Raw genomic sequence first — 24,761 nt, 5'->3', positions numbered from 1 at the left:
TCCCTTTCCCACCTGGATCCTGATCTCCTTACCCCCGTGCCCTAGGAATGTTGACTTTGGTCTGGTAGTTCGTTTAAATACGATCATGCAAGGGTATTTAACGTTCTTCTGCTTCACGCCGATCTGATGGCATCAATCCAGATCCTCCAGTGATACAGCCACAGCAAGCTCCTCTGATATCAGCTTGAAACGTTCATTTTAAAAGATCAATTGGATGTGAACTGAAGGTATAAAAAAAAAAGTCGTCAAAATCGATGACACTTTCAGATACATTTTCTGCATAAGCAAAAGCTCTCGCCACAACGGTGTTGTGATCAAAACGAATGGACAAGAAAGAGAAACCTCAAACTCACAACCACTCAGACTTGTCTCTTTGATTTGGACATAAACATCAGTTTATAGCAAACAAGACCATAACATTTTTATTTTATGAGGGAGAAAATATCTGATGGGGGGTGGATCACTATAGGGATGTTTTTGCAAATTTGCAGTTTTTGGCCAAGTTTTTGAGAACTTATTGAAGCAACCATGGCAGTCAACTGTTAACAAGTCATCTAAAATATCTGCTAGCAATGAACAATACCATTTAATAGCTAGCTTCATTCAGAACGGTTTATAAAATGTTGCCTTCCATTGAGCATGTTGTATTCCACTGACCAATGTGAGGATAAGAAAACAAAACAGATGAAAATGACCACAAAATATTAAAATGTATCAACAGCTAATTAGCAACTTAATACATCCTAATAAACATTCAGGATTTGATTATTCACAGAGGTAATGGTGGCCTAAAGGAACTGCAATAGAAACTGGTGTGGCAAATATTTTATTATATAGTTTGACCATTCTCACTTCGATCTGCACAAATGTACCTTACTCTCATCATAACAGCCATACAGACTATGATGTCCGATGATTCCGGACCAGACAATATATTGAAGAGCTTTTTCAACCTTGCATCAGGTTATCACTAAGTAATCAGGACAACCGATAAATGAAGAACGCTGTGTGTAAATTCACATTAAACTTCTTATAACACTTCACTGTTTCGTTGGTCACACTCAACTTGTAACACCTGAAATTGACCTTTAAAATATATGACCACATTGCAAGCAGGTGATTTAGATGGAAAAGGGGTGAGTATCAACAATTGTATTCAATATTTGCAACTGACCTACTATAGAAATATCATACATCTCACTACTTTTAGAGCACAACTGTAACCAAATAAAAATGTATATTTAGAATTTTCAGAGGAATATAATTTTTGTATTATGGCACTAAACATGAAACAAACTTCAAAACTTGAAAAGAAAACAAATGAAGTCAATTGACAACAAATGTCCATGACAAAGGACTAGAAGTAATTACACATCTGTGACCAACAATGTTCCATCCATAGAAATATGGGCCCTTCCCTTTCCTGCTGCAGTTTCTATTGGGTTCGGAGCTGGTAATCTGGAAAAGAAAATGGAAACCAATATCATTAGTGATCTAATCAGTAACATCAATTTAGCCCACAGTCATACATGGATATTGACTGATATATAATAAAATCGGTTTGGCCATAAAAGCTAATGCTTAGAGAAGCCGTTTTCCTACCCTTCCACCTTAACCTCAAACACACACACACACACAATGGAAAATAATTCAAAACGAATTAGTGTTTCAATATTATTCCTAGAGCCAAACAAAAGAAAAGCGGATGTGTCTCCTGGGAGCTGGCTCCACCCATTGTAAAACTAACAGAGGACAAGTACGTATGAGACAACTGATTAAACCAGCAGAACCAGCTCAAGGATAAGTTTCCTTATTTTGGTTCCCTAACACCAAAGATTGTGTGTAAGTAAGGAGATGTTGAGTTAAGTTTCTCTGGTGCTTTGCTTGGCAGTATGAGTTGTAAACAAACATCTTAAATACACAGATTTACAATGGGAAGCACACAGCTGTGTCGAGTTTGGTTTCTCTGCTCAGGCCAAGTTCTGACTACTTATCTGTTCAGGAATCTCAGAGTTTTGAGTAGAGGTGAGCATGACATCCACACTCCCCCACACACACACCCTCCACACAGTCCCCCACCCACCCACCCACACACTGGCTTGTGTACTTCTTTATGTTTGTGGACTTTGTGTGTCCTCTTACGCGTCACAACGTGGGCAAGCACGCAGCATGGGCCAGATTTAACGAGATCAGTACCGTCTGTTAGTAGAAACTTCTCCAAAATCACTCTTTAGCCTAAGAAACAGCCTCAATGTATGTAATAACAATTAAAAAAACAGTTTGTTATGGAAACAGTGTGATGTGTGGAACGTTAGATGTGGAGTGATGAAATGGTTTGCCCCAAGCCCAGCGTATCTGGTTTTCATTTGCCTTGAACCGTATCTGCTTTAAGAGCAATTAAGTGCAAAGGTTAAGGTGGAACAGTGTTTCTGTGGTTGCTAGGGGAACCAAGGGCACTTGGAACAATGGTGCCCGGAGCCCAATAGTATTGTTACGTGACGTGAGTTGACTTTGAAACACACTACTGACATATTTGTAATCGAGAAATTCTGTGCCAAATTCAGAAGTTATGAAGAATCTAACACAGACGCCCACAAGTCCCTGCCACACACGCTTTAAATTTCACAACATGTTTACTCCTAGTGAAACTCAACGGTTCGCTTTCTAAATGTTTCATGTGCATAAAACGGAAGACTTTTTGACCCTTTTAAATCATTTAACAACTAATAGAATAGAACTAATAGAACTTCAAAATACTACTACTCAGTAATATGACATTTCTTAAAAAATATGATACTTAACAGAACTCTCTAATCCAGTCTTCACATCAGTCTAAATAACCGACTCAGATGGATAAACTATTTTTAAAATTGTAGCAAGCACATGCCACGGGCTAGACAATGGTTCTACTGGTTTCCTCCTCCTTAACCATCAAACACATGCTGGTTAAAGAGAGAATATTAAAAGGGGTAGAATAAGACAGCTTAAGTCTAGGACTACTTTGGCTGTGGTAATTGATAGGCTGTGTTTACAGGCCTTTACTGCCCGCTCATGGGAGATCTCTAATTTGGTCCTATGCGCCCCTCTCCCCAAAAACGTACACACACACACACAGTTCTTCTTGCGGAGATGGAAACAGTGCGTGGCTTTGCCGACTCAGGCTCCTGGCCATTGCACACTCACACAGGGACATTGGCACTCCTGGCCATTCGCATGCCGTCGTCCACAACAAAGTGCTTGTCGGTGCAGGGGTGAAACTAAACCACAGGCATGTGACCCCACAGCAACCGCCATCAACATGCCAATCAGGACCTAAGGCCACATAAAGGCCCCCAGGCCACTCTGCAAATCTGACAAGGATTTTCAATCAGCCTGAAGAAAACACTAGGCTGCCAAAGAGATCAAGGCCTCCAGTTGACTTAGGGCCACTGCTTTGTTGTTGTACAGTGAAGTGTATCACTTCCCCATAAAATAACACTGCTCCTCTTTAAAAGTGATATGAAACGTGGAATTTGAAGTACTTCGTCTTTCATTGTTTGATAACAGAGTGATATGTCATATAGGCTAGGCATAGGTCAATAATGATTCACTTCTTTCCCTTTGAAGTTGTAAATGTTAATGGATGAGGTTAATAAAACCACAGGGTGCCACGCTTAATATTAAGGATGTCTAACTACATTTGCTCTTTAAAATTAATACATCTCAGACTGAATCATCTGCCAGTTAAGGCTGCTAACGTTGCATCACTTTCTTGAACAAAAGAAAATAAAATGGTTGTGTGGTAGCAGTCTGCGGTGGACACTGGCAAGGAAACAGTCTGGAAACGGGTGCCCAGTGTGGCAACTAAAATCCAGAGCTCATCAAGATGATGCAAGTACTCAGATCAGGTGGCGTTGGCTTGTATTCAGTAGGGCTGTTGGGGGTGAATGTGGACTTAAATCTTGGCACTGCCCAGAGTACATGAGATGTTTGTAATTAACTGGGAAGACACCTTCACACAAAGTTTATAATTACACATCAGTGATCTCCTGTGTCGCTTGATTGCCGTGACAGCTTACATAAACACATTGAGTTAATAACAGGGTTGAACAAAGTTGAATTTTGTATTAATTAGGAACAAACAAAAGCTCTAGTATTCTTTGAACTCTAAGTGGAACTAATGGAATATGCCACACATGCACATGACAAATACAGATGCCTAGTATGGAAAAGGGTGGCTAGAACTTCCCTTTTGGTCAGATACAACAAGTGCAGTATGCTGCCACAGTTCTTAAATATTATTTTTTATATCTGTGTTAAACTAAAGAATTTAAAGATTAATCTATATGAACAGTACATCTACTGTAAGTATTCAGCGATACACTAACAGTTAAGGTCTAACCACTCCAGTATGAAATCTATCACCCATACTTAAGACTTCAGACTCCAGCCACCCTAGTCATAAACTGTTCTCTCCGCTACCACATGGCAAGCGGTACCGGAGCACCAAGTCCAGGTCCAAGAGGCTTCTAAACAGCTTCTACCCCCAAGCCATAAGACTCCTGAACAGCTAATCAAATGGCTACACAGACTATTTGCATTAGTTTTGGGGGGGTTTGAGGTGCCCTAAAGCTCAGGGGGGTGCATGCTATGCCACTTCTTTATGCATGTAAGGTGCCAAATAAATGATCTCCAGCTCAGGGCTCCAGCGATGCATTTGGTTTGCTAACTTGCAAGATCAAGCTTGTTGTTTACAGCAGAGACAATAAATCCCCTCCTGGATAAAGATCTCTGCCTCCTAATTTTGTTTTGTACGACAAATTAATCATTTTTTTTTATGTTTGGAAAGAAAATAGCGGCCCTTGTGTGCACTGCTGGTAATACTGTATACCCCGGTATGGTACAGGAATGGTACGAAGGCAGAGCTCGACATTCAGGGCTGCCCGCTGGCCCAGCAACCTCTACCGGGCAAGTTATTGAAGCTTTCATATGGCCACTTGAGCCAGTACATTTTCAAACTTCAAAACAGAAAATAATAATTTATATTTATTTCTTAACAATCTTCCCGACATCTGACGCGTCACACTATTTATTAAATCAGCAGTCGGTTTCCAAGCGGAGGAAGCCTTCCCTCTCGGTGTCGAGAGCCCCGCCTCAGTAGGATACGTCCTCGTGCCGGACACATCTCAGCGGAGGCGGGAAGCCCAATTCTGAGTTGAACATTGGCACTTGGATTCCACACAATCACAGAATAAAAAGTCCTCCATCTGTTTTTCAGTCTTTTTTCATATCAGACATCGTACACAGCGATGTCATTTGCAAAGAAAGGTTTATGTAGGCCTACACTATTGAGCTGCTTGAATGTCAAGTTTATATAATTGTTTAATAACAGATTAATTCCTGAAGCTGTTAAGTAGCCATATCGTTTATCAGCTGAATATCCATTGTTGGGTGGCAAAAGCGCGCAACTCCTCACACAGGTGATCGCTGAGTGGAAAATAATATGTTCAAATAAGCCCAGTCACTGCACAACATTTATAACTGCAATCTCAGGAAGACAACAGTTTTGATTGCAATTATTGAAAAGAGCCTGATCATGGCTTTTAAATGCTGTACGATTCATTTTTCAACTCCATTTGTACCGTAATTGGCAGTGTTTTACAAACGAGGTGTCTGGCATGACAAAAAAAAAGTACCAGCGGGAAACGCGTCGGCCAATTGAATGCATAAACGGTAGGCCTATATTCACTGGAAAATGCACACAATTACACAGTATTTATTTTTTTTAAACTCAAAAATCACATTATTTATTAGTGACATTGGGAGTTTTTTTGTGAACATTTAGCAAGCAACAAGATGACATTTAGAGTGTGGCCTAGCTAATGAATAGCGTATTGTGGTTAACAATGCAGAAGAGCAACCCCATGCTTCAGCCATGTAGTCACCATGCTACATCCATATGACTTCAGGTGATAATGCTTATTGCTATAATGCTTATTGCTATAATAGCACACCTGCCTGATAATAGGGATCATGTACACGCCCTAAAGATATTGCAACATATTATTGGGCTCATTTCAAGAGAAGAATACTTTTATTGTAGTAAAAAGATTGACATGAATTCCATCAGCGAGTCAGTGATTCCAAATAGGCTAGTCTTCAACTGTATCTTCAAGTCACACACACAGACAAAAACAGACCCAGGACCTGTTGTCTGACCTTGCACAGAGCAGACAAAAGACTGCCCGGACCAAAAGGTTCAACCCCCCCAGATTGACAAAGTATCAAAACAAGCGCCCAGTCGAGTGGAGATGAATGCCTTCCTCTGGTTGATATTGGAGATAATTAATATTGGCTGGGTTTGCTCTGCTTTATAATTCAGCAGCCATTCGACGGGGTGTAGTACAGTATGACAGCTGGCCAGCGACCGCCAAGAACAACGCTATTGCCTGGCTACTTCCTTCCTGCCAATCAGAGGTGGGAGGGGCCCTGTCTCAGACCATCTGCACAGATAACCTTATCAGGAAGAGAGGCCTGGAGAGAGACGGACTGCAGACTGTACTGTAGAACCTCACAACATGATGTACTGTAGAGCAGAAGAGGGGAGAGAAAATAACCAAATCTACTGGCGTTAGACCCTTTGCTAGCAGTGTGTCTCCTAGATGTAGTCCATGGCAGGGAAAAAAAAAGGTCCCTGAAGCAACATTCAGTGCTGCAATTACTGAAACTATTGAAACCAATAAAAATGCCAATACATGTATAATGTGAGGGGCAACAGAGCAGGATAGCCAATCGAACCACAGAGGACCGGAGCAGATGCACAATTGAACACATAATATTGATGGTAGATGACAGGGTGTTTTACATGCAGATGTTTAGTGGGTGGTATGATAATGAGAGATCATTATTACAGTATAGTGGGCTGAGATGAAGTCTTCTTTGAGAGAAGAGTGTGAATGCTTATTATTATTATTACTACTACTACATGGTGTGGAGCATGTTCAACCTTACCCCCGTTCTGTGTGATGTATCGAACCCATGGCAGAGCCTGGTAGCCACTCTTCTCAATGATCTTCAGGTAGCGCACCTAAAAACAAGAGTGAGCAAACGTTTTCACAAAACATGTCTTTCATCACACAGAGCAAACCGTGTTCCAAGTGAGGAAGGTGGGGGGAGGGGTTGTAAAGTACACTATAATGAATAGAACAAAATCAGTTTTACTGTATATGATACTGCATTGTTTTTACCAGGATGATTTTATTGTTTATATTCACTCAAATACTAACATTAACAATGCCACGTTTCAGGCAACAACCACTAAGGTCAAATATGCCCTGGCTGCAACACAAGTCAATGTCTGCAGATGAGAACTTCACATTCCAGAAACAAGCTGGTATGAAGAAGTGGTTAAGAACATTTGAGATATTAAAACAAAAAGTGGGGAACTAGCACTTCCCAATCCTGTGTGAAATGATCAATTCTTCAAACTACAACCTATTGAATAAGATCCACCAAGGGTACACATATTGCATCATTTTCCATAAAGAATTTACCAAATCGAGCCATACCACGAGGGGGCTAACTGTTCCAATAAAGCCTTTTATCCCCTTCCCTAGAGTCAGATGAACTTGTGGATACCATTTTTATGTCTGCGTCTTGGCGTTAGCGCAATTGCCAACTAGTGTTAGTACAATGGCTAGAAGTCTATGGTAACTGCTAGCATGTCAAAATCCAGAAGTATCCCTTTAATATGCTTATCTTCATGGTGCTCTTATAATTAATTGAGCTTAATATTCCCCCATCGTTTCATGGCCGGGCTCTCATTGAAACGAGGACCACCTTCAGAGATTCTAACAGATAGAGAGTGGGGGGGATTGAGTCTTAAATCTTCCCCAAGATAAAACACTTGCAATAACAGCCCAGAGAATTACACTGACAGGCAGATTTGACTATGTGTAAATGGACTCAGCACACCACACCGCAGCCAAGCTCTCTTCACATAAATACTGAGCTTTTTATCAACACCATATGGGGAAGATGATTGTTTCACTCCCTAATGCAAAAACTCTTTACACCAAGGGTACCATCAATCATAACTGGGCCATAATGGAGAAAGCCAGGACATCATTGGCCCTTAAAGGCTCCTCAATGAGCACCTCTAGGTCTGATCTGTCTGGTGGTCCTGATGAAGATGCAACAGGCATGCAGTCGGCCACCCAAAATAAATATTTGATCTTCCGCTCAGAAAGGTGTGAACACCGCTAGTACTTGGGCACAACCTACCTCCAAGACACACAAGATTGCTTTGTCTCATAACAGGCAAAGAAACAATTGATGTAGTTCTGTCCTTGAGCTGTTCTTGTCTATTAATGTTGGGTATTATGTCATGTTTTGTGTGGACCCCAGGAAGAGTAGCTGCTGCTTCGCAACAGCTAATGGGGATCCTAATAAAATACAAAAACGGCTACAGAGAGGGGGCTGCTGCATTCTCCTATGAAAAAGGCTGTGATCCCATAAACTGGTGCAAAGGCAACCTAGTAGGAAACAAACACATAATTTACTCCACCGAGGTAAATCTGTCTGCTGACTTGACATTATTCATGTCAGACTAGCGCTGTATTTGGACTGTGAGCTGTAAATCTCCTCCCATTTGCGCACAACGCCAATTCCAAGTGTAATTTAAGATCTAAAGGGTGTTTGAGGCAGATCACACAACCGATACACAATGCAAAATGAATAGGTCTATATGCATATGGGAGGACTGTCTGAACTGTCTCAGAGCGGTGTGAGTGTGTGTCTGACTGCAGTCTAGACAGTAGAGGCTTTTCTCATTGTGAGAACAGGAGGATCTCAGTGCTGGCATGTCACAGCTAACATCAGTCAGGTCCAGTGGTTGTCATTGGCAGAACAGGAGTGCTAGCAGTTAAGGCAAGCCTACAAGGCCAATTCAGAAAGGCCTGGTGGTTATCACTGACAGTGTCCCTAGCTAACCTCAATTGTGCTACCAGCTCATACATAAACCTACATAGCAATAAATATTATGAATGATGTACAGTACCGGTCAAAAGTTTGGACACACCTACTCATTCAAGGGTTTTTCTTAATTTCTACAATTTTCTTCATTGTAGAATAATAGTGAAGACATCAACACTATGAAATAACACATATAGAATCATGTAGTAAGCAAATAAGTGTTAAATCAAAATATATTCTATATTTGAGATTCTTCAAAGTAGCCACCCTTTGCCTTGATGACAGCTTTGCACACTTGGCCTTATCGATACATTCATACTATAAATCAGCAAGAGTCACACTAACCTTTAGTCTCATCTTGCCTAAACATGGTACCATAACTGAGCCTATTCAAAGTTCCCTAATATTTGACAGTTTCTAAAGTTTTAGTCATCAAGAGTCATAATGAGAAACCGCCAGATACAGAAATAGTACCCACAGGGTGAAACAAGGACAAGCATTATTCTCCTTCTGACATCTCCAACATTAGTTCACCTGTCTACAACTCTACATGGCCTGTGGTGAAATTGGTAGCTCCATATTCCTACACTACCAGTTAGTCACAGACAGTAACAAGGTTGGCTGATGTGATTCTGTAATAAAACACAGCTAAATCGAGGTGTGGCCTACTATACACTATGTCTAAGTTGTCTGGAGCCTTACAAATGCAGATGTTTGTTGTTATAAACTACTGTAAGACCAAAGCAGGCACGATTTGGCAACATTTCACACAGTCGGTAAAAAAGTTTCAGACACATTTGGAGCAAGCTAAATATGCCATATTTCAAGGACACCCTCTTGAAATACAGCACATTTAGCTTGGGGATGAATGTGTCCTCAGTCTTCAAGGATTTCTGATGGTACAGAATGTGAATACAGAGACAGTAGTTGTTTATAAGTGCTTTCTCCAGGCTCTGGTAGATCATTCACCATTTCAATAGCTCTTTGCCTCATGTTGATCAAATCAATAGCTTCAATTAATGCTGAAGCTAAAATAGGCACTGAATCTGTCAACCAGGGTCCAATATAAAACAAGTTGTTTAAGTTCTTCTTAAAACAACTAGGTATAGATGATAGCTCTACTACCTACTGATAGATGTCCGATAATAAAATAAATAAAACAGAAGTTATATATTTTTTTTTAACCTTTATTTAACTAGGCAAGTCAGTTAAGAACAAATTCTTATTTACAATGACGGCCTACCGGGGAACAGTGAGTTAACGGCCTTGTTCAGGGGCAGAACGACAGATTTTTACCTTGTCAGCTCGGGGCCCAACGATCTAACCACTAGGCTACCTGTGCCACCCCAAAACAGGAACAACTGTTTATTTACATCAAATGATCATGTGCTTACAAAACTTACAGCAAAGGCACATCCAACCAATCACTTTCTTGGGCACCTGAATAGTACCACACAATAATATCTACTTTTCAGGATGTCTGTGCCAAACACAATACTTATTTTCATACACAGTACAAACATGATATGGACTATGATGTATGTATTGTACATTTTATAGTACATGAGTACTTGCAGTTGGTCATGTGTTCTGTTCTGGTGGTTGACTGGGCCTATATGGAGTACATCTGAGGGGCTGGTGGGTCACGCCACTGTGTCTGAGGGGAGGGGGAACCTAGCTGTAATTATCCCTTAGAGGGGGAAGATGAGCCCTGATGTGGCTCCCCTACCATCAGCAGGCTATAAAGAAACAAATGCAGCCCCTGCCTCTACAGCAGTCCAACCACTCTGGTGTTAAACTTCCCTTTCTACCTCAGATGGGGTATGGCTGGGGAGCTTGATGCACATCTGCCTGTATGCCTGGCAAGGCTGGCAGTGGGGTTAAACACCACTTTGATACGCTCTGATATACCACACTGTCTAATTAAGGAGCTGATGTGGTTCCCCTTTTCTTTTTTGTTGTTGCTGGTGCCGCATGTCGTGTGCGAGAGACAAGGGAGCGTGGAGAAAGTGAGCACGCACAGTCGCACACATACGCTCACACATGTAGCCAGGCAAACGCAGAGGCACGCACACATACGCCCACACACCAGGGTTTCCATTAGGAAAATGGGACGCCGGACACTTGACCGGCAGAATTTTAATTTACTGGACATTTAAGAAATGTACCGGACCAATATGCATTGGGTGCATGACCTGATTAGGGCGTCCACCCATAATGCTCAGAATGACTGAAATCACATGCAGATTATAGTAGGCCTAATTCATTTTAACAGAACAGGATGCAATAGTGTGCGTCCTTAACAAATTCCGATCCCAATTTGAAGATGTTAGAATAACGGTCCACGTGTACTTTTCCTCAGCCAACAAGACGAGTAACGAACAGCAAAATCACAAACCTATGTCAATCTACTATCCTCCATAGTACAAAAGTATACCTATTCTATTGGTCAGCTTGTCGTTCTGTGCAAGAAAGAAATGACTTATTCCAAACAGACTGGGAGCTGTCAGATGAATGATCCCAAACAACCAGTAGGCCTAAGCTACATCCAAAAACATTTAAAAAGCAATGAGGCTCATACAACAGATCATAATGTTTAGCTTAAAATGTTGATAAACTAGATTGAACAAAAATATAAACACAACATGAAACAATTAACCATTGTACTGGCTTAGAGTTCATATAAGGGAATCAGTCAATTGAAATAAATTACATTTAGCCCTAATCTATGGATTTCACATGATAAGTCCAAGCTGCCTAAATGTTCCCTCCATGCTAGAAGAGATCCTTGGTGGTGTGCGGTGGGCTCAGGGGTTCTGCACAATTCAAGTGGACCTGGAACACCAGCGAAGTGGCCTTGGGGTCAGCCAGAGCCAAAACACACAGTAGCTCAATCAAACTCCCTAAATAGCAGCTTCCAGCGGCATCTCTCTGATGATGTCTCCATTGATCTCTGGTTGAGTGAGTTATTTTGAGGAGCTGCGGTTTACAAGCAACTCTTTCCTCAAGGTGCCATTACTGGGGTTAAGTAGGCCTACGTGTTGCTACGTTAACGAGAGCATCTTGGAGTGATGATGAAACCTTTCAGTGACCATTCTCTGGTAGAACATAACAGGAAGACACTGTCAATAACTCCGTAGCTTGATTTCATTACAAAGTCCCTCATTTTCCATTAGTGCCAAAACTTCCTGATTTCCAGAGAAATTCAAGCAAAGTGTAATTTAATCCCCTGCCTCTCAATTATGTGTGGGATGTTATTGAATGTGCTGCGTCCAGTGCAAAACATGATACCGGTCGTTTCACCTCAGAAAGCACTAGAGGGTTGACACCCACCTTCTCAGATTGGTCTGAAATTGTTCGTTAGAAACAGATGCAATTATGGTAATTGTAACATTCTATTGAAATATAATTTGATCTGAGAAATTAAACAAATTGATTTCACCCAAATTGACCATTTTAATTTATAGGATTCATATCATATTCAATAAATATAGAAACTAACATCTGATTTGGACAAAACTTTTTCCTAACAACGAGTTCGACATGAGGAATCCAAAGAAATGGTCAAAAGCCAGGCACGGACCCACCACCCCACCCTAACAGGTAGTAAGGAGGTGCCGGAGTACTACATCTTCATCCTATGTAAAGTTTTCCCAGTGAATTTGGTGATGTTTTTCTTCACCTGTTCAGAGAAATGAGTCACAACTGTGGGAAGCATTGGAGTCAACATGGGCCAATATCCCTTTGAAATGCTTTCGACACCTTGCCCAGTCCATGCCCCGACAAATTCAGGCTGTCCTGAGGGCATACAAAGACCCGGATCGAAAGAACCCCCTCTGAGCCAATGAAAAGGCTGTCCTTTGATTCTCTGGGCTATGAAGTCATTTCCCTGGTGGCAGATCTGGTGGTTGATTGGATCTATCAGGGGACCCACAGCTCCCAGAAGGCTGTCAGGGAGAGAATGACATTGACCCACAACAATACGGACCTGCACACTGAACTGTGCTCCTAATAGTTCTTCTCTTAACCATCCCATCAACAAGCTGTTGACCATTATGTCACAGTATTTGTCAAAACAATGTCTCAATACAAGAAGGCAATTTTGAGTGCTAAAAGCAGTTTTTTAGCAGTGTGTATCGTTTTTTATTTTTGGGGGGGGGGGGGCAATTGCCTGATGCTGGCTATACAGCACCTGTGCAGATCTTTCTGGATACAGTGCACACATTCTGCTGTTTCCCAGAAAGAGAGCAACTTGTCAACTCCTAAGCTCTCCAGTGTAGCTTTGTGACAGAGAGACCAACATCTCTGACAGAGACCCACCAGGCAAACACTATGGTGATGAAGGGATGTTGTTCTCCCTGTGTTAACTTACAGTGTCATACAGTCTGTAGTCAAAATACCACATAAACAGCACCAGACCCCGAAGCAGCAAATCAAGCGCACCAAACGAGACACCTCAGGTCTCAGCTTGAACAGCCGGACCTCAAATGTGTTACAATAGCTCCATCATGTGTTAGAATGATTACCAGTTTCCCAATACTAAAAGCAACAAGAGACACCCCTGGTGGATAAAAGAGGTACTGCAGCGAGGAAGGCATCTTACCTGGATGCCAGAAGTAGTGAAGTAGGGGATCTCAAACTTGACACTGATGGGGGGCTTCCCCTCCTTGTCCTCTGCTTCCACACTGGGCAGACCGAAGTGGGCCCTCATCAGATACTCCTTACCCCCCTGAGACAAGATGAAAGAGCAACAGTTAGGATCATGGTGTTGTTTTTCACATACATTTATCCAGGTTAGTTGTGACACTTGAGATCTGTATTTGTGGTTATGATGTTCAGTCACTCAAAGAACGCCACTTTGAAAACTATGGTCTACTTTAGCATGCAGTCCAGTGTGTTGTTGTACTCACCGGGAATGACTTAATGGACCAGACGACCTCGCTGTTCTCTGGGATCCACTTGACACTGCCCACCGTGGTCTTGAACTTGGGTGAGTCGGCGTCTGTGGGAACTGGAATGTGGATCTCCACATTGTTGGCTGTGGACCGCCTCTTGAACTGACTCTTAGCCTGAGTGAGATCAATATATTGCATTTCAGAAGATCATGCTTATTGTGTTTATGATAGCTTCGTGGTTAACTATTGATTTGATACCTAAGCATACTGTTATCTTAGCTGCTGGGTAACGTTGTAGGGCTGGTGTTTACCTTGATCATGTACTCGATCCTGCTGTGGGAGTGTTTCTCTATCACAGACTCAATCCAGATCAGGGGCTTCACCTGGGGACAACACATTTCTAAGGCTTAAAAAAACTACTTCTCAACAAGACAACTAAAGGGTCATTTCTGCTTTGACACGTCTTTCTCATATATGCATAATGTCACAATCTCATATGCATAGAAATATATGAATACCTTAAAGCTGAAATCTGCATAAGGTGAAACAGTGCCACTGTTCACCCCAGCGCATGCATTATTGTTTTTGTTGATGAAACCAGATGAGGAGCATCCAGCATCGTAGCAACAACAAAAAAAGTACACTCTGCTGTTCTATCGCACATGCAATGACGTCCAAGGGAAGAAAACAGTATACGTTGTTTGAAGTAACTTCTTTGTAGTTGTAATGTCGCAAATGGATGTGGCAGTTTCACCAAGTACGAATTCCAACTTCTACTTGAACACTTCTAATGGCATGCGCATCCCAAAAGGGGCGGTTTCCCAGACAGATAAAGCCTAGTCTTGGACTAAGAAGCCATTTCAATTGAGAATCTCCATTAAAACAGGGCTTTGAAGCCCTTTGAATTGAGAATAGCCATTTAAAAAAAAAAAAGGGCTTGCAGATTCAGTGACTAAAGATGCACCATGCAGAAATCGCGCTGCCATTTCCTGGTTGCTAAAATTCTAATAGTGTCGCCTAATGTCAGTTTGTGAGACAAAACAAGCATTCATTGAGTTGAGAATCATTGTACCATCTAAACTGCTGTGAAATACATTTTCCATAACCCAAAATATTGTATACTCAACAAAAATAAAACGCTACATGCAACGTCACTTATTTTACTGAGTTACAGTTCATATGAGGAAAATCAGTCAATTTAAATAAATTCATTAGGCCCTAATCTATGGATTTTACATGACTGGGAATTCAGATAAGCAGCTGTTGGTCACAGATGCCTTAAAAATAAAAAATAAACGGTATTCGTCACAGTATTTTTGTGCATTCAAATTGCCATCGATAAAATGCAATTGTGTTTGTTGTCCGTAGCTTATGCCTGCCCATACCATAACGCCATCACCACCATGGGGCGCTCTGTTCACAACGTTGACGTCGGCAAACCGCTTGCCCACACACCACCATACACGTGGTATGCGGTTGTGAGGCCGGTGGGACGTACTGCCAAATTCTCTAAACAACATTGGAGACGGCTTATGGTAGAGAAATTAACATTCAATTATCTGGCAACAGCTCTGGTAGACATTCCTGCAGTCAGCTTGCCAATTGCACATTCCCTCAACTTGGCATTGTGCTGTGTGACAAAACTGCACATTTTAGAGCAGCCTTTTGTCCCCAGCACAAGGTGCACCTGTGAAATGATAATGCTGTTTAACCAGATTCTTGATATGCCACACCTGTCGGATAGATGGATTATCTTGGCAAAGGAGAAACGCTCACTAACAGGGATATAAACAAAATGTGCACAAGATTTGAGAAAAAAAGCTTTGTATGTATGTAAAATATCTGGGATCTTTTATTCAGCTCATGAAACCAACACTTTACATGTTGCGTTTATATTTTTGTTCAGTGTATATTCAGTTGTTTGAAGCTGGTGTACAAAACCAAAAGACGCAAAAACGAAACTTCAGAACGGGAAGCATAGAAATGGCACACAGAACAGATCTACTGCTTTGTAGACTTGCTTTCAATGGGAATGAAAGGTCTAACTCACATCTCTCTGAATTTGGTCCGTTCCCCAACAAAGTAGCTTTAAATCCCTGCTGAATACACATTTTTATAAAGATGCTTTTAATGTATGATTTCAATGTATGACTTTATTTGGCCATCTTTTTTCATTCTCCTTCCTCCTGTCTTTGTAAGTACTTATATTTTATGATGTGAAGCACTTGTATTGAAAAGCGCTATACAAATAAAGTTATCATGAGGGGTTCACAGCGAAGCTATTGTTATTCTTAGATTATTATTTGTCCTTGATATGGTCAAAACTTTGGCACACGATGAGTAACTATGTCAAAAAGAATGGTACTGATTGGCCTATAGGTGGCGCTGTTATAAGCAATCTCACTTAAACCCTCATATCCACTATCCTCATTGACCTTGAGACTACATTTTTTATGTACAGTTGAGGTCGGAAGTTTACACACACTTAGGTTGGAGTCAATAAAAAAAAACTCGTTTTTCAACCACTCCACAAATTTCTTCTTAACAATCTAGTTTTGGCAAGTCGGTTTGGACATCTATTTCGTGCATGACAAGTAATTTTTCCAACAACTGTTTACAGACAGATTATTTCACTATCACAATTCCAGTGGGTCAGTACATACACTAAATTGACTGCCTTTAAACAGCTTGGAAAATTCCAGAAAATCATGTCATGGCTTTAGAAGCTCCTGATAGGCTAATTGACATCATTTGAGTCAATTGGAGGTGTACCTGTGGATGCATTTCAAGGCCTACCTTCAAACTCAGTGCCTCTTTGCTTGACATCATGGGAAAATCAAAAGAAATCAGCCAAGACCTCAACAACAAAAAAAGAATTGTAGACCTGCACAAGTCTGGTTCCTCCTTGGGAGCAATTTCCAAACACCTAAAGGTACCACTTTCATCTGTGCAAACAATAGTACGCAAGTATAAACACCTTGGGACCACGCAGCCATCATACCGCTCAGGAAGGAGACACGTTCTGTCTCCTAGAGTTGAACGTACTTTGGTGTGAAAAGTGCAAATCAATCTCAGAACAGCAGCAAAAGACCTTGTGAAGATGCTGGAGGAAACAGGTACAAAAGTATCTATATCCACAGTAAAATGAGTCCTATATCGACATAACCTGAAAGGCTGCTCAGCTAGGAAGAAGCCACTGCTCCAAAACCACCATAAAAAAGCCAGACTACGGTTTGCAACTGCACATGGGGACAAAGATTGTACTTTCTGGAGAAATGTCCTCTGGTCTGATGAAACAAAAATAGAACTGTTTGGCCATAATGACCATCGTTATGTTTGGAGGAAAAAGGGGGAGGCTTGCAAGCCGAAGAACACCATCCCAACCGTGAAGCACAGGGGTGGCAGCATCATGGTGTGGGGGTGCATTGCTGCAGGAGGGACTGGTGCACTTCACAAAATGGATGGCGTCATGAGGAAGGAAAATTATGTGGATATATTGAAGCAACATCTCAAGACATCAGTCAGGAAGTAAGAAACAAGATTCTCTGGTCTGATGAAACCAAGACTCAACTCTTTGCCCGGAATGCCAAACGTCACATGACCATGGCCGCATCATGCTGTGGGGACTGGGAGACTAGTCAGGATTGAGGGAATGATGAACAGAGCAAAGTACAGAGAGATCCTTGATGAAAACCTGCTCCAGAGCGCTCAAGACCTCAGACTGGGGCTAAGGTTCACCTTCCAACAGGACAACGACCCTAAGCACACTGCCAAGACAATGCAAGTCTCTGAATGTCCGTGAGTGGCCCAGCCAGAGCCCGGACTTGAACCCGATCAAACATTTCTGGAGAGACCTGAAAATAGCTTTGCAGCGACGCTCCCCATCCAACCTGACCGAGCTAGATAGGATCTGCAGAAAAGAATGTGAGAAACTCCCCAAATACAGGTGTGCCAAGCCTGTAGTGTCATACCCAAGAAGACTCAAAGCTGTAATCCCTGCCAACAGTGCTTCAGCAAATTGCTGAGTAAAGGGTCTGAATACTTATGTAAATGTGATATTTCTGGTTTTTATTTGTAATAAATATGCAAATATTTCTAAACTTGTTTTTGCTTTGTCATCTTGGGGTATTGTGTGTAGATTGATTAGGGGAAAAAACAATTTAATACATTTTATAATAAGGCTGTAACATAACATGTGGAAAAAGTCAAGGGTTCTGAATACCTTCCCAATGCACTGTATATTTACTAAAGTCCTTTCAATGGAGAAACTCCACTATTAGTCTAAGACTACACTTAATCTTTGTCCGGGAAAACAAACTATAATGACAAGCCCATCTTATGCAATTAAACTGGCCCGTCTCTGATACAGTACATACGTGTGTGTTGAGGCGGTAGGACATGAGCTCAAACTCTCCATCAGGAGGAATGAAAGAAATGGTGCGGTCATTCTCAAAGCGGGACAGACGCACACACTGGTGGAACTTCGTGTCTTCCAGCTCCACTGATTTACTCTTCCCTCCTGTGATGAGCACAGCAATAGAAAAATATGGAGAGTTGGAGAGGGCATTAGAGGATTGGATTTGGTACAAGTACAGTTCTGAGAAAATGAAAGCTATGTTTAATTGAAATAGATTAGAGGTAAGAGCTGAATCCTAACTTGAGATATGTGTGCACAACTCCAACTGTCTTCAAATCATGCATTGATGTCTATGGGAAATTGTGAGCAAAAGGCTAAGTGTCTAAAGTTTGGGCTGAGAATCCACACAGAAACAGCTTTGAAATCTACATGCATTTGTCTTTTAACTGAATTGTAGCCCATCCAGTGGCAAACAGTGCAGAGGAACTCACGGCCAGTGTTCTCAAAGAGAACTTTGTCGTTGAGCCCCAGACGCAGCTCGGGCATCCCTGACAGGAACACCCGCATTTTGATGGAGCCCACGATCTCACTGCGCAGCACGTTACCATTCGCACTGACCTGCACATACATGAGAAAAGGAGAAGTATCAGACATTTTACAAGAATTGCTCAAATGTGTCTAAGTTCAAATGGTTGATAGTATTTCAATAAAACACTGAATGATTTTGTCAGACAAAAATAAACATTGCATGCCACGATTGTATTAGAGGGAAGGGAGTGTTAGAACATGACGTGACAAGGGGCCTCACCAGAAGATTAACAGACTCAATGACGTCCAGGAAGACTTCGTTCTTCCTGTACTTGATGCCCTCTGACCTCCAGGACACTGCGTTGGTGACGGTTGCAGGGGGGCGCGGGCCCCCCGTGTCTAACTTGTGCCCCTCTTGGGTGATGTACCTAAAAACCAGAGACAAACAGGGTGAGAGGATAGGCCAACAATGACAGATTCCACTCTGTCTGCAGCCATACTGGGTGCTTGGGTGAAATTCTAGATATTTGGTACATACACTAGTGTAGATCACTACGTATCTTGTGTTTAACTTGGAGGGATTTGAAAATGTTTAATGGAAGCAAAACATGGGTTTGTACAGAGTTTAGGAGACTGATTAAGGGCTGGAGAGGATACTCACTCTTGAAGGATCTTGCTGTCAGTGGTCTGGGGGTAGCCAAAGTCCATCAACTCATCCATCAACTCATAGATGATGACGAAGTTATCTCTGATACTCTCCTCTTCCAACTCCTTAAAATACTCTGAGAAAACCTGAAGAGACAAAGGACTTTAATAAAGTTACCCAACTGCATTTTCTCATGAAGTTGGTAGCAGTGCTTCATATAATAATTCAAAGACCAGCTATAACACATTTCTTACCAGTTAAACATCTGTAATAACATATGGGTAATAATTGGCCAAATAAGACTACGATTTTCGTCACCCGCCATAGTAAACACACACAATAGACAAAATATGCAACTCACCTGAATAATTTTGTAGAGGAAAGAGAAGACCAATGAGACACAAGCATTTTTCTTAGACGTTGCTACAACTGATGGAAAATATGTTAAGGTGAAGTTGATGTGGGGCTGATAAGTAAAACAAACATGAGCTGGAAAAGGAGGTCAGTTTGAGAAATAACTGAAAGTGGCATTTACTGGAAGTGATCTTTTTGTGAGCTCTCAGAGTAGTAGTATATTTGACCTAAGCAATAAAACCAACCATCACGCTCCCTTTTACAAAGCGCAAGATAAGTATAATTTTCCCATTTGTATTGGGTACTCTAATATTGGAAAGGCAAAGGAATATTGAGGCAGTAGTTGTAAACACATTTTGTGAAAGGATGAGTGAGTGGCAGTAAGGATACGGTACAGGTTGTTGTGTTTGATCCACATGAAGCGGACACCTCCGTGGGCCAGGATAGGGGATAAGTTACCCTCCTCCTCTCTGTCCATGAGGATAGGCATAAAGTGCTCAATCTCTGACATGTCCACATCTCCTCTGTAGTTACGGCAAACCAGAACCTGAAAAGGTGAAACAAATCAACAGGAACTTACTCTCACTTTATCCTTCATGTTAGGACATCGACATGGCCTGTGTCTCCTGACAACATCCTGAACAGGAATCACTGGCAATGTATTCATATCTTCAAGTGTCCTTGATATGGAACACAAAAATCTACATGGGTCATCATAACTGGACTATGCATTTGAGCCGTCACACACAGCGGACAGTTTTAGGCACACCACCCCGTTCAAATGGTTCGCTCCTATGTACGTCGAGTGACGTGGACGTGGCTTGCTATAAAAAGCAGGCAGACAGAGGAATTTAGTTAATGTTTGATTGAACGTTAGAATGGGCAAAGCGAGTGACCTAAGCGACTGATCGTGGTATGATCGTCGGTGCCAGGCGTGTTGGACTTTCCACACGCAACAATGTTTAGGATTAACTTAGAATGGTGTAACAAACAAAAACCATCCAGTCATCACCAGTCCTGTGGGTGAAAACAGCTCATTGATGAGAGGTTGAAGGAGAATGGCAAGACTCTTGCAAGCTAACAGGCGGGCCACAAACAGGCAAATAATGGCACAGTACAACAGTGGTGTGCAGAACGGAATCTCGTAACGCACAACTCGCCGGTCCTTGTCACGGACGGGCTATTGCAGCAGAGGCCCATACAGGGTTCTCAGCAAAAACATGAAAAAGCAACTCGTGGGCATGCGATCACCACTGGACAATTGAGGAGTTGTCCGACGAATTCCAGTTCCTGTTGCATCATGCTGATGGCAGAGTCAGGATTTGGCGTCAGCAGCATGAGTCCATGTCCACATCGTGGCTGTGTCAAAGGTAGAGGCTGATGGCGGTGGTGTAATGGTGTGGGGAATGTTTCCTGGCACACGTTAGGTCCCTTCATATCAATTGAGCAACGTTTCCATGCACCGAAGCATTCTGGCTGTTCTGGAGGCAAAGGGGGTACCGACCCGGTAGGAGACGGGCGTACCTAATAAACTAGCCTTTGGATGAGGGCAACTGTTGGTGGTCATGACAACCATGGATGATAACACCTCTCGTTAGGCTTGTAATACAGCTTACTATTCACAAGGCCACCACCATTACCATAATCATGCAGAATTCGTCTTTAATGCATCACGTGATCCAAAGAAACAGTCCATTCAAAACCAGTCCAGCTGGTGGAGTAGCTAGCTAAGTAACATTACTTTCGCGTGGTTTTCAAAGCACTACTGATCTGACAATGTACCGATGTTCGTTTCAAAAGGAACATTATTACGTGATTAATGACGTCCGAAGATTCGTTTGATCACATGGTTTTTCAAACGTGTGTTGCAAAATGCGAGGTGCCACTGATTTTGCCGTGGTTCTGGTGAATTCTATGATTCCAAGCTGCTTTCAAACACGGACCTCGACTGGACACCGTACTTACAATGTACTGTATATAGACTTTTTCATGTAGCGTCACATGAACGATAGCTCAGCAGGTAGAGTCGCGGGGTCTAGTACACTCAAATGACAGGGAATGGGGGCGAAGGCATATTCAAGCGTACAGTCAATAACACAATAGGGGGAAAAAAGAGTCTATATACAGTGTGTGCAAATGGAGTGAGGTGGTAAGGCAATAAATAGGCCATAGTAGCAAAGTAATTACAATTTAGCAAATTAACACTGGAATGATAGATGAGCAGATGGTGATGTGCAAGTAGAAATACTGGTGTGCAAAAGAGCAAAAAAGTAAATAAAAACAATATGTGGATGAGGTAGGTAGATTGGGTGGGCTATGTACAGCTGCAGCGATCGGTTAGCTGCTCAGATAGCTGATGTTTAAAGTTAGTGAGGGAAATATAAGTTTCCAGCTTCAGCGATTTTTGCAATACGTTCCAGTCATTGGCAGCAGAGAACTGGAAGGAAAGGCGGCCAAAGGAGGTGTTGGCTTTGGGGATGACCAGTGAGATATACCTGCTGGAACGCGTGCTTCGGGTGGGTGTTGTTATCATGACCAGTGAGCTGAGATAAGGCGGAGCTTTACCTAACATAGACTTATAGATGACCTGGAGCCAGTGGGTCTGGCGACGAACATGTAGTGAGGGCCAGCCGACGAGCATACAGGTCACAGTGGTGGGTGGTATAAGGGGCTTTGGTGACAGAACGGATGGCACTGTGATAGACTGCATCGATTTTGCTGAGTAGAGTACTGGAAGCTATTTTGTAAATGACATCGCCGAAGTCGAGGATCTGTAGGATAGTCAGTTTTACGAGGGTATGTTTGGCGGCGTGAGTGAAGGAGGCTTTGTTGCGAAATAGGAAATGTTTTGGAGATGTTTAATATGAGTCTGGAAGGAGAGTTTATAGTCTAGCCAGACACCTAGGTATTTGTAGTTGTCCACATATTCTAAGTCAGAACCGTCCAGAGTAGTGATGCTAGTCGGGCGGGTAGCGAACGGTTGAAAAGCATGCATTTGGTTTTACTAGCGTTTAAGAGCAGTTGGAGGCCACGGAAGGAGTGTTGTATGGCATTGAAGCTCGTTTGGAGGTTAGTTAACACAGTGTCCAAAGAAGGGCCAGATGTATACAGAACGGTGTCGTCTGCGTAGAGGTGGATCAGGGAATCACCCGCAGCAAGAGCGACATCGTTGATCTATACAGAGAGAAGAGTCGGCCCGAGAATTGAACCCTGTGGTACCCCATAGACTGCCAGAGGTCCGAACAACAAGCCCTCCAATTTGACACACTGAACTCTATCAGAGAAGTAGTTGGTGAACCAGGCGAGGCAGTCATTTGAGAAACAAAGGCTGTTGAGTCTGCCGATAAGAATACGGTGATTGACAGAGTCGAAAGCCTTGGCCAGGTCGATCTAAACTGTTGTGAAATATATTTACCATAACCAAATATATTGTATTTTCAGCTGTTTGATGCTCAGGTACAAAATCAAAAATTAAATAATGAAAAGTAAGACTTAAGACCATGAAGCATAGAAATAGGAGACATAGAACAGATCTACCTCGTCTTACTTGCTTTCACCGAGAATGACTGATCTATAACTTACTTTTCTATGCTAATTTTGTTGGGTGCCCAAAAACCTACATATTGCAGCTTTAAACAATTACTTGTCTTAAGGATCTTACATAATGCCATAGATTACGTTTTTGATAGCAAAAAAAAAGGGATTCACAGCAAAAAAAGGGAAGCATAATATAAGGTACGAATCTGCAACGCAATAGTAACTAATTGTAGGCTACGAAGACTAGCGACTAACCGCTGCACCATTGAAATTTGATGAATAGTGTGGAAAAAACGTATAAACATCAAACGCTACTTTTCATTGCTGACCAGCAGATGTCATTTACATTTTTGTCATTTAGCAGACGCTCTTATCTAGAACGACTTACCGTTGTGAGTTCATACATTTTAACCAAACAAAATTGTGTACTGGAACCGGCGCGCCTGGCACCGACGATCATCACTAATGTGCATTGTTAAAAGCTCCGAGTAATTAACCGTTTTTCGGCACAATTTGGTAAAAGCCCCAAAGGCTTCAGAAAGCCTCGGTTTCCCATCACTACTTTCCCATGTCAACATAAAGTTCTCAAATTCAATACTCTATATTTTTCTTAGAACGTAAAATAGCTAGCTTTATATTGTAACTTGTTCATCAAAACGTACAATACATTATTAGTTAAACATTTTAATGTGAAACACTTGTCATTTAGCTATCTAACGTTAGCTAACCCAAATCTGGCATGTCCTCTTACCTTGCCTTTGAGGTCTAACACGTAAACCGCACTGGCTGACATTTTGCTTCTAGTTCGCCGTTACTTACTACGAGTTGGTGATAAATATATTTATAATATCTAAATATTGCAATATAAAAATATGTAGCGGTACGGTAGCATCCAACAAGGGGTGCTAGGTGTTTTTCGCTACCATTGACCGGGTTTTGTGCACACGTCACTTCACAAACCAGAAGACACAAAACGTTATATGCTCCACTTCCGGGAAGCTGTCATAGATCCAGTAATACATGACTCCACCCTCGGCTGATGAGGTAATCTCGAACCTCTTCCCATGTCAACCTTATCATAAACTGATGTCTCCCAGCCGCTTTCACTATGAGCTGAATCCTCTCTGTTTTAGACACTACTTTAGCAGTGCTATTGATAGCTCTTGCAATGAACGTCACCAGCTTTCTCTTATCTTCATTGCCTCACACCCATCATATGCCACACTATGAGCACCCCCACAGCTCTTTGGTTGTACACCATCCCCACACTCATCCTCCCCTCCACACCTCATTTTCTCTTTACATGCTGTTGCCACATGCCCAAACCTCTGGCAGTTATAACATCTTAAAGGCTTTGGGACATAAACCCTCACATAAGAGCTCATATATCCTATGGTTACTTTATTTGGCAGTACCCGGTCCTTGAAGTGTAACAGAATAGATGGGCTATCTATCCTAACACCACCCCTTATTGCTTGCAACCTTTGAAAGT

General features: G+C 42.0%; 1 protein-coding gene across 1 annotated transcript; it reads right to left on the bottom strand.

Annotated features, from left to right (window-relative positions):
- Positions 1 to 810: 810 nt before the first annotated feature.
- LOC106573540 (adaptor related protein complex 1 subunit mu 1) lies at positions 811 to 24,239 on the bottom strand. Its single transcript, XM_014148669.3, has 12 exons — positions 24,021 to 24,239; positions 20,123 to 20,279; positions 19,740 to 19,807; positions 19,394 to 19,524; positions 19,013 to 19,160; positions 18,696 to 18,822; positions 18,224 to 18,366; positions 14,159 to 14,230; positions 13,863 to 14,021; positions 13,556 to 13,681; positions 6,991 to 7,066; positions 811 to 1,458 (listed from the first exon to the last, which is right to left on the bottom strand). Exons 1-12 carry the CDS (start codon positions 24,060 to 24,062, stop codon positions 1,436 to 1,438), a joined length of 1,272 nt encoding a protein of 423 aa, XP_014004144.1. The 5' UTR covers positions 24,063 to 24,239; the 3' UTR covers positions 811 to 1,435.
- Positions 24,240 to 24,761: the final 522 nt, after the last annotated feature.

The sequence above is a fragment of the Salmo salar genome, chromosome 16 (assembly GCF_965601325.2).
Source record: "Salmo salar chromosome 16, fSalSal1, whole genome shotgun sequence".
Taxonomy (NCBI): domain Eukaryota; kingdom Metazoa; phylum Chordata; class Actinopteri; order Salmoniformes; family Salmonidae; genus Salmo; species Salmo salar.
This window is presented reverse-complemented; position numbering and strand designations above follow the sequence as displayed.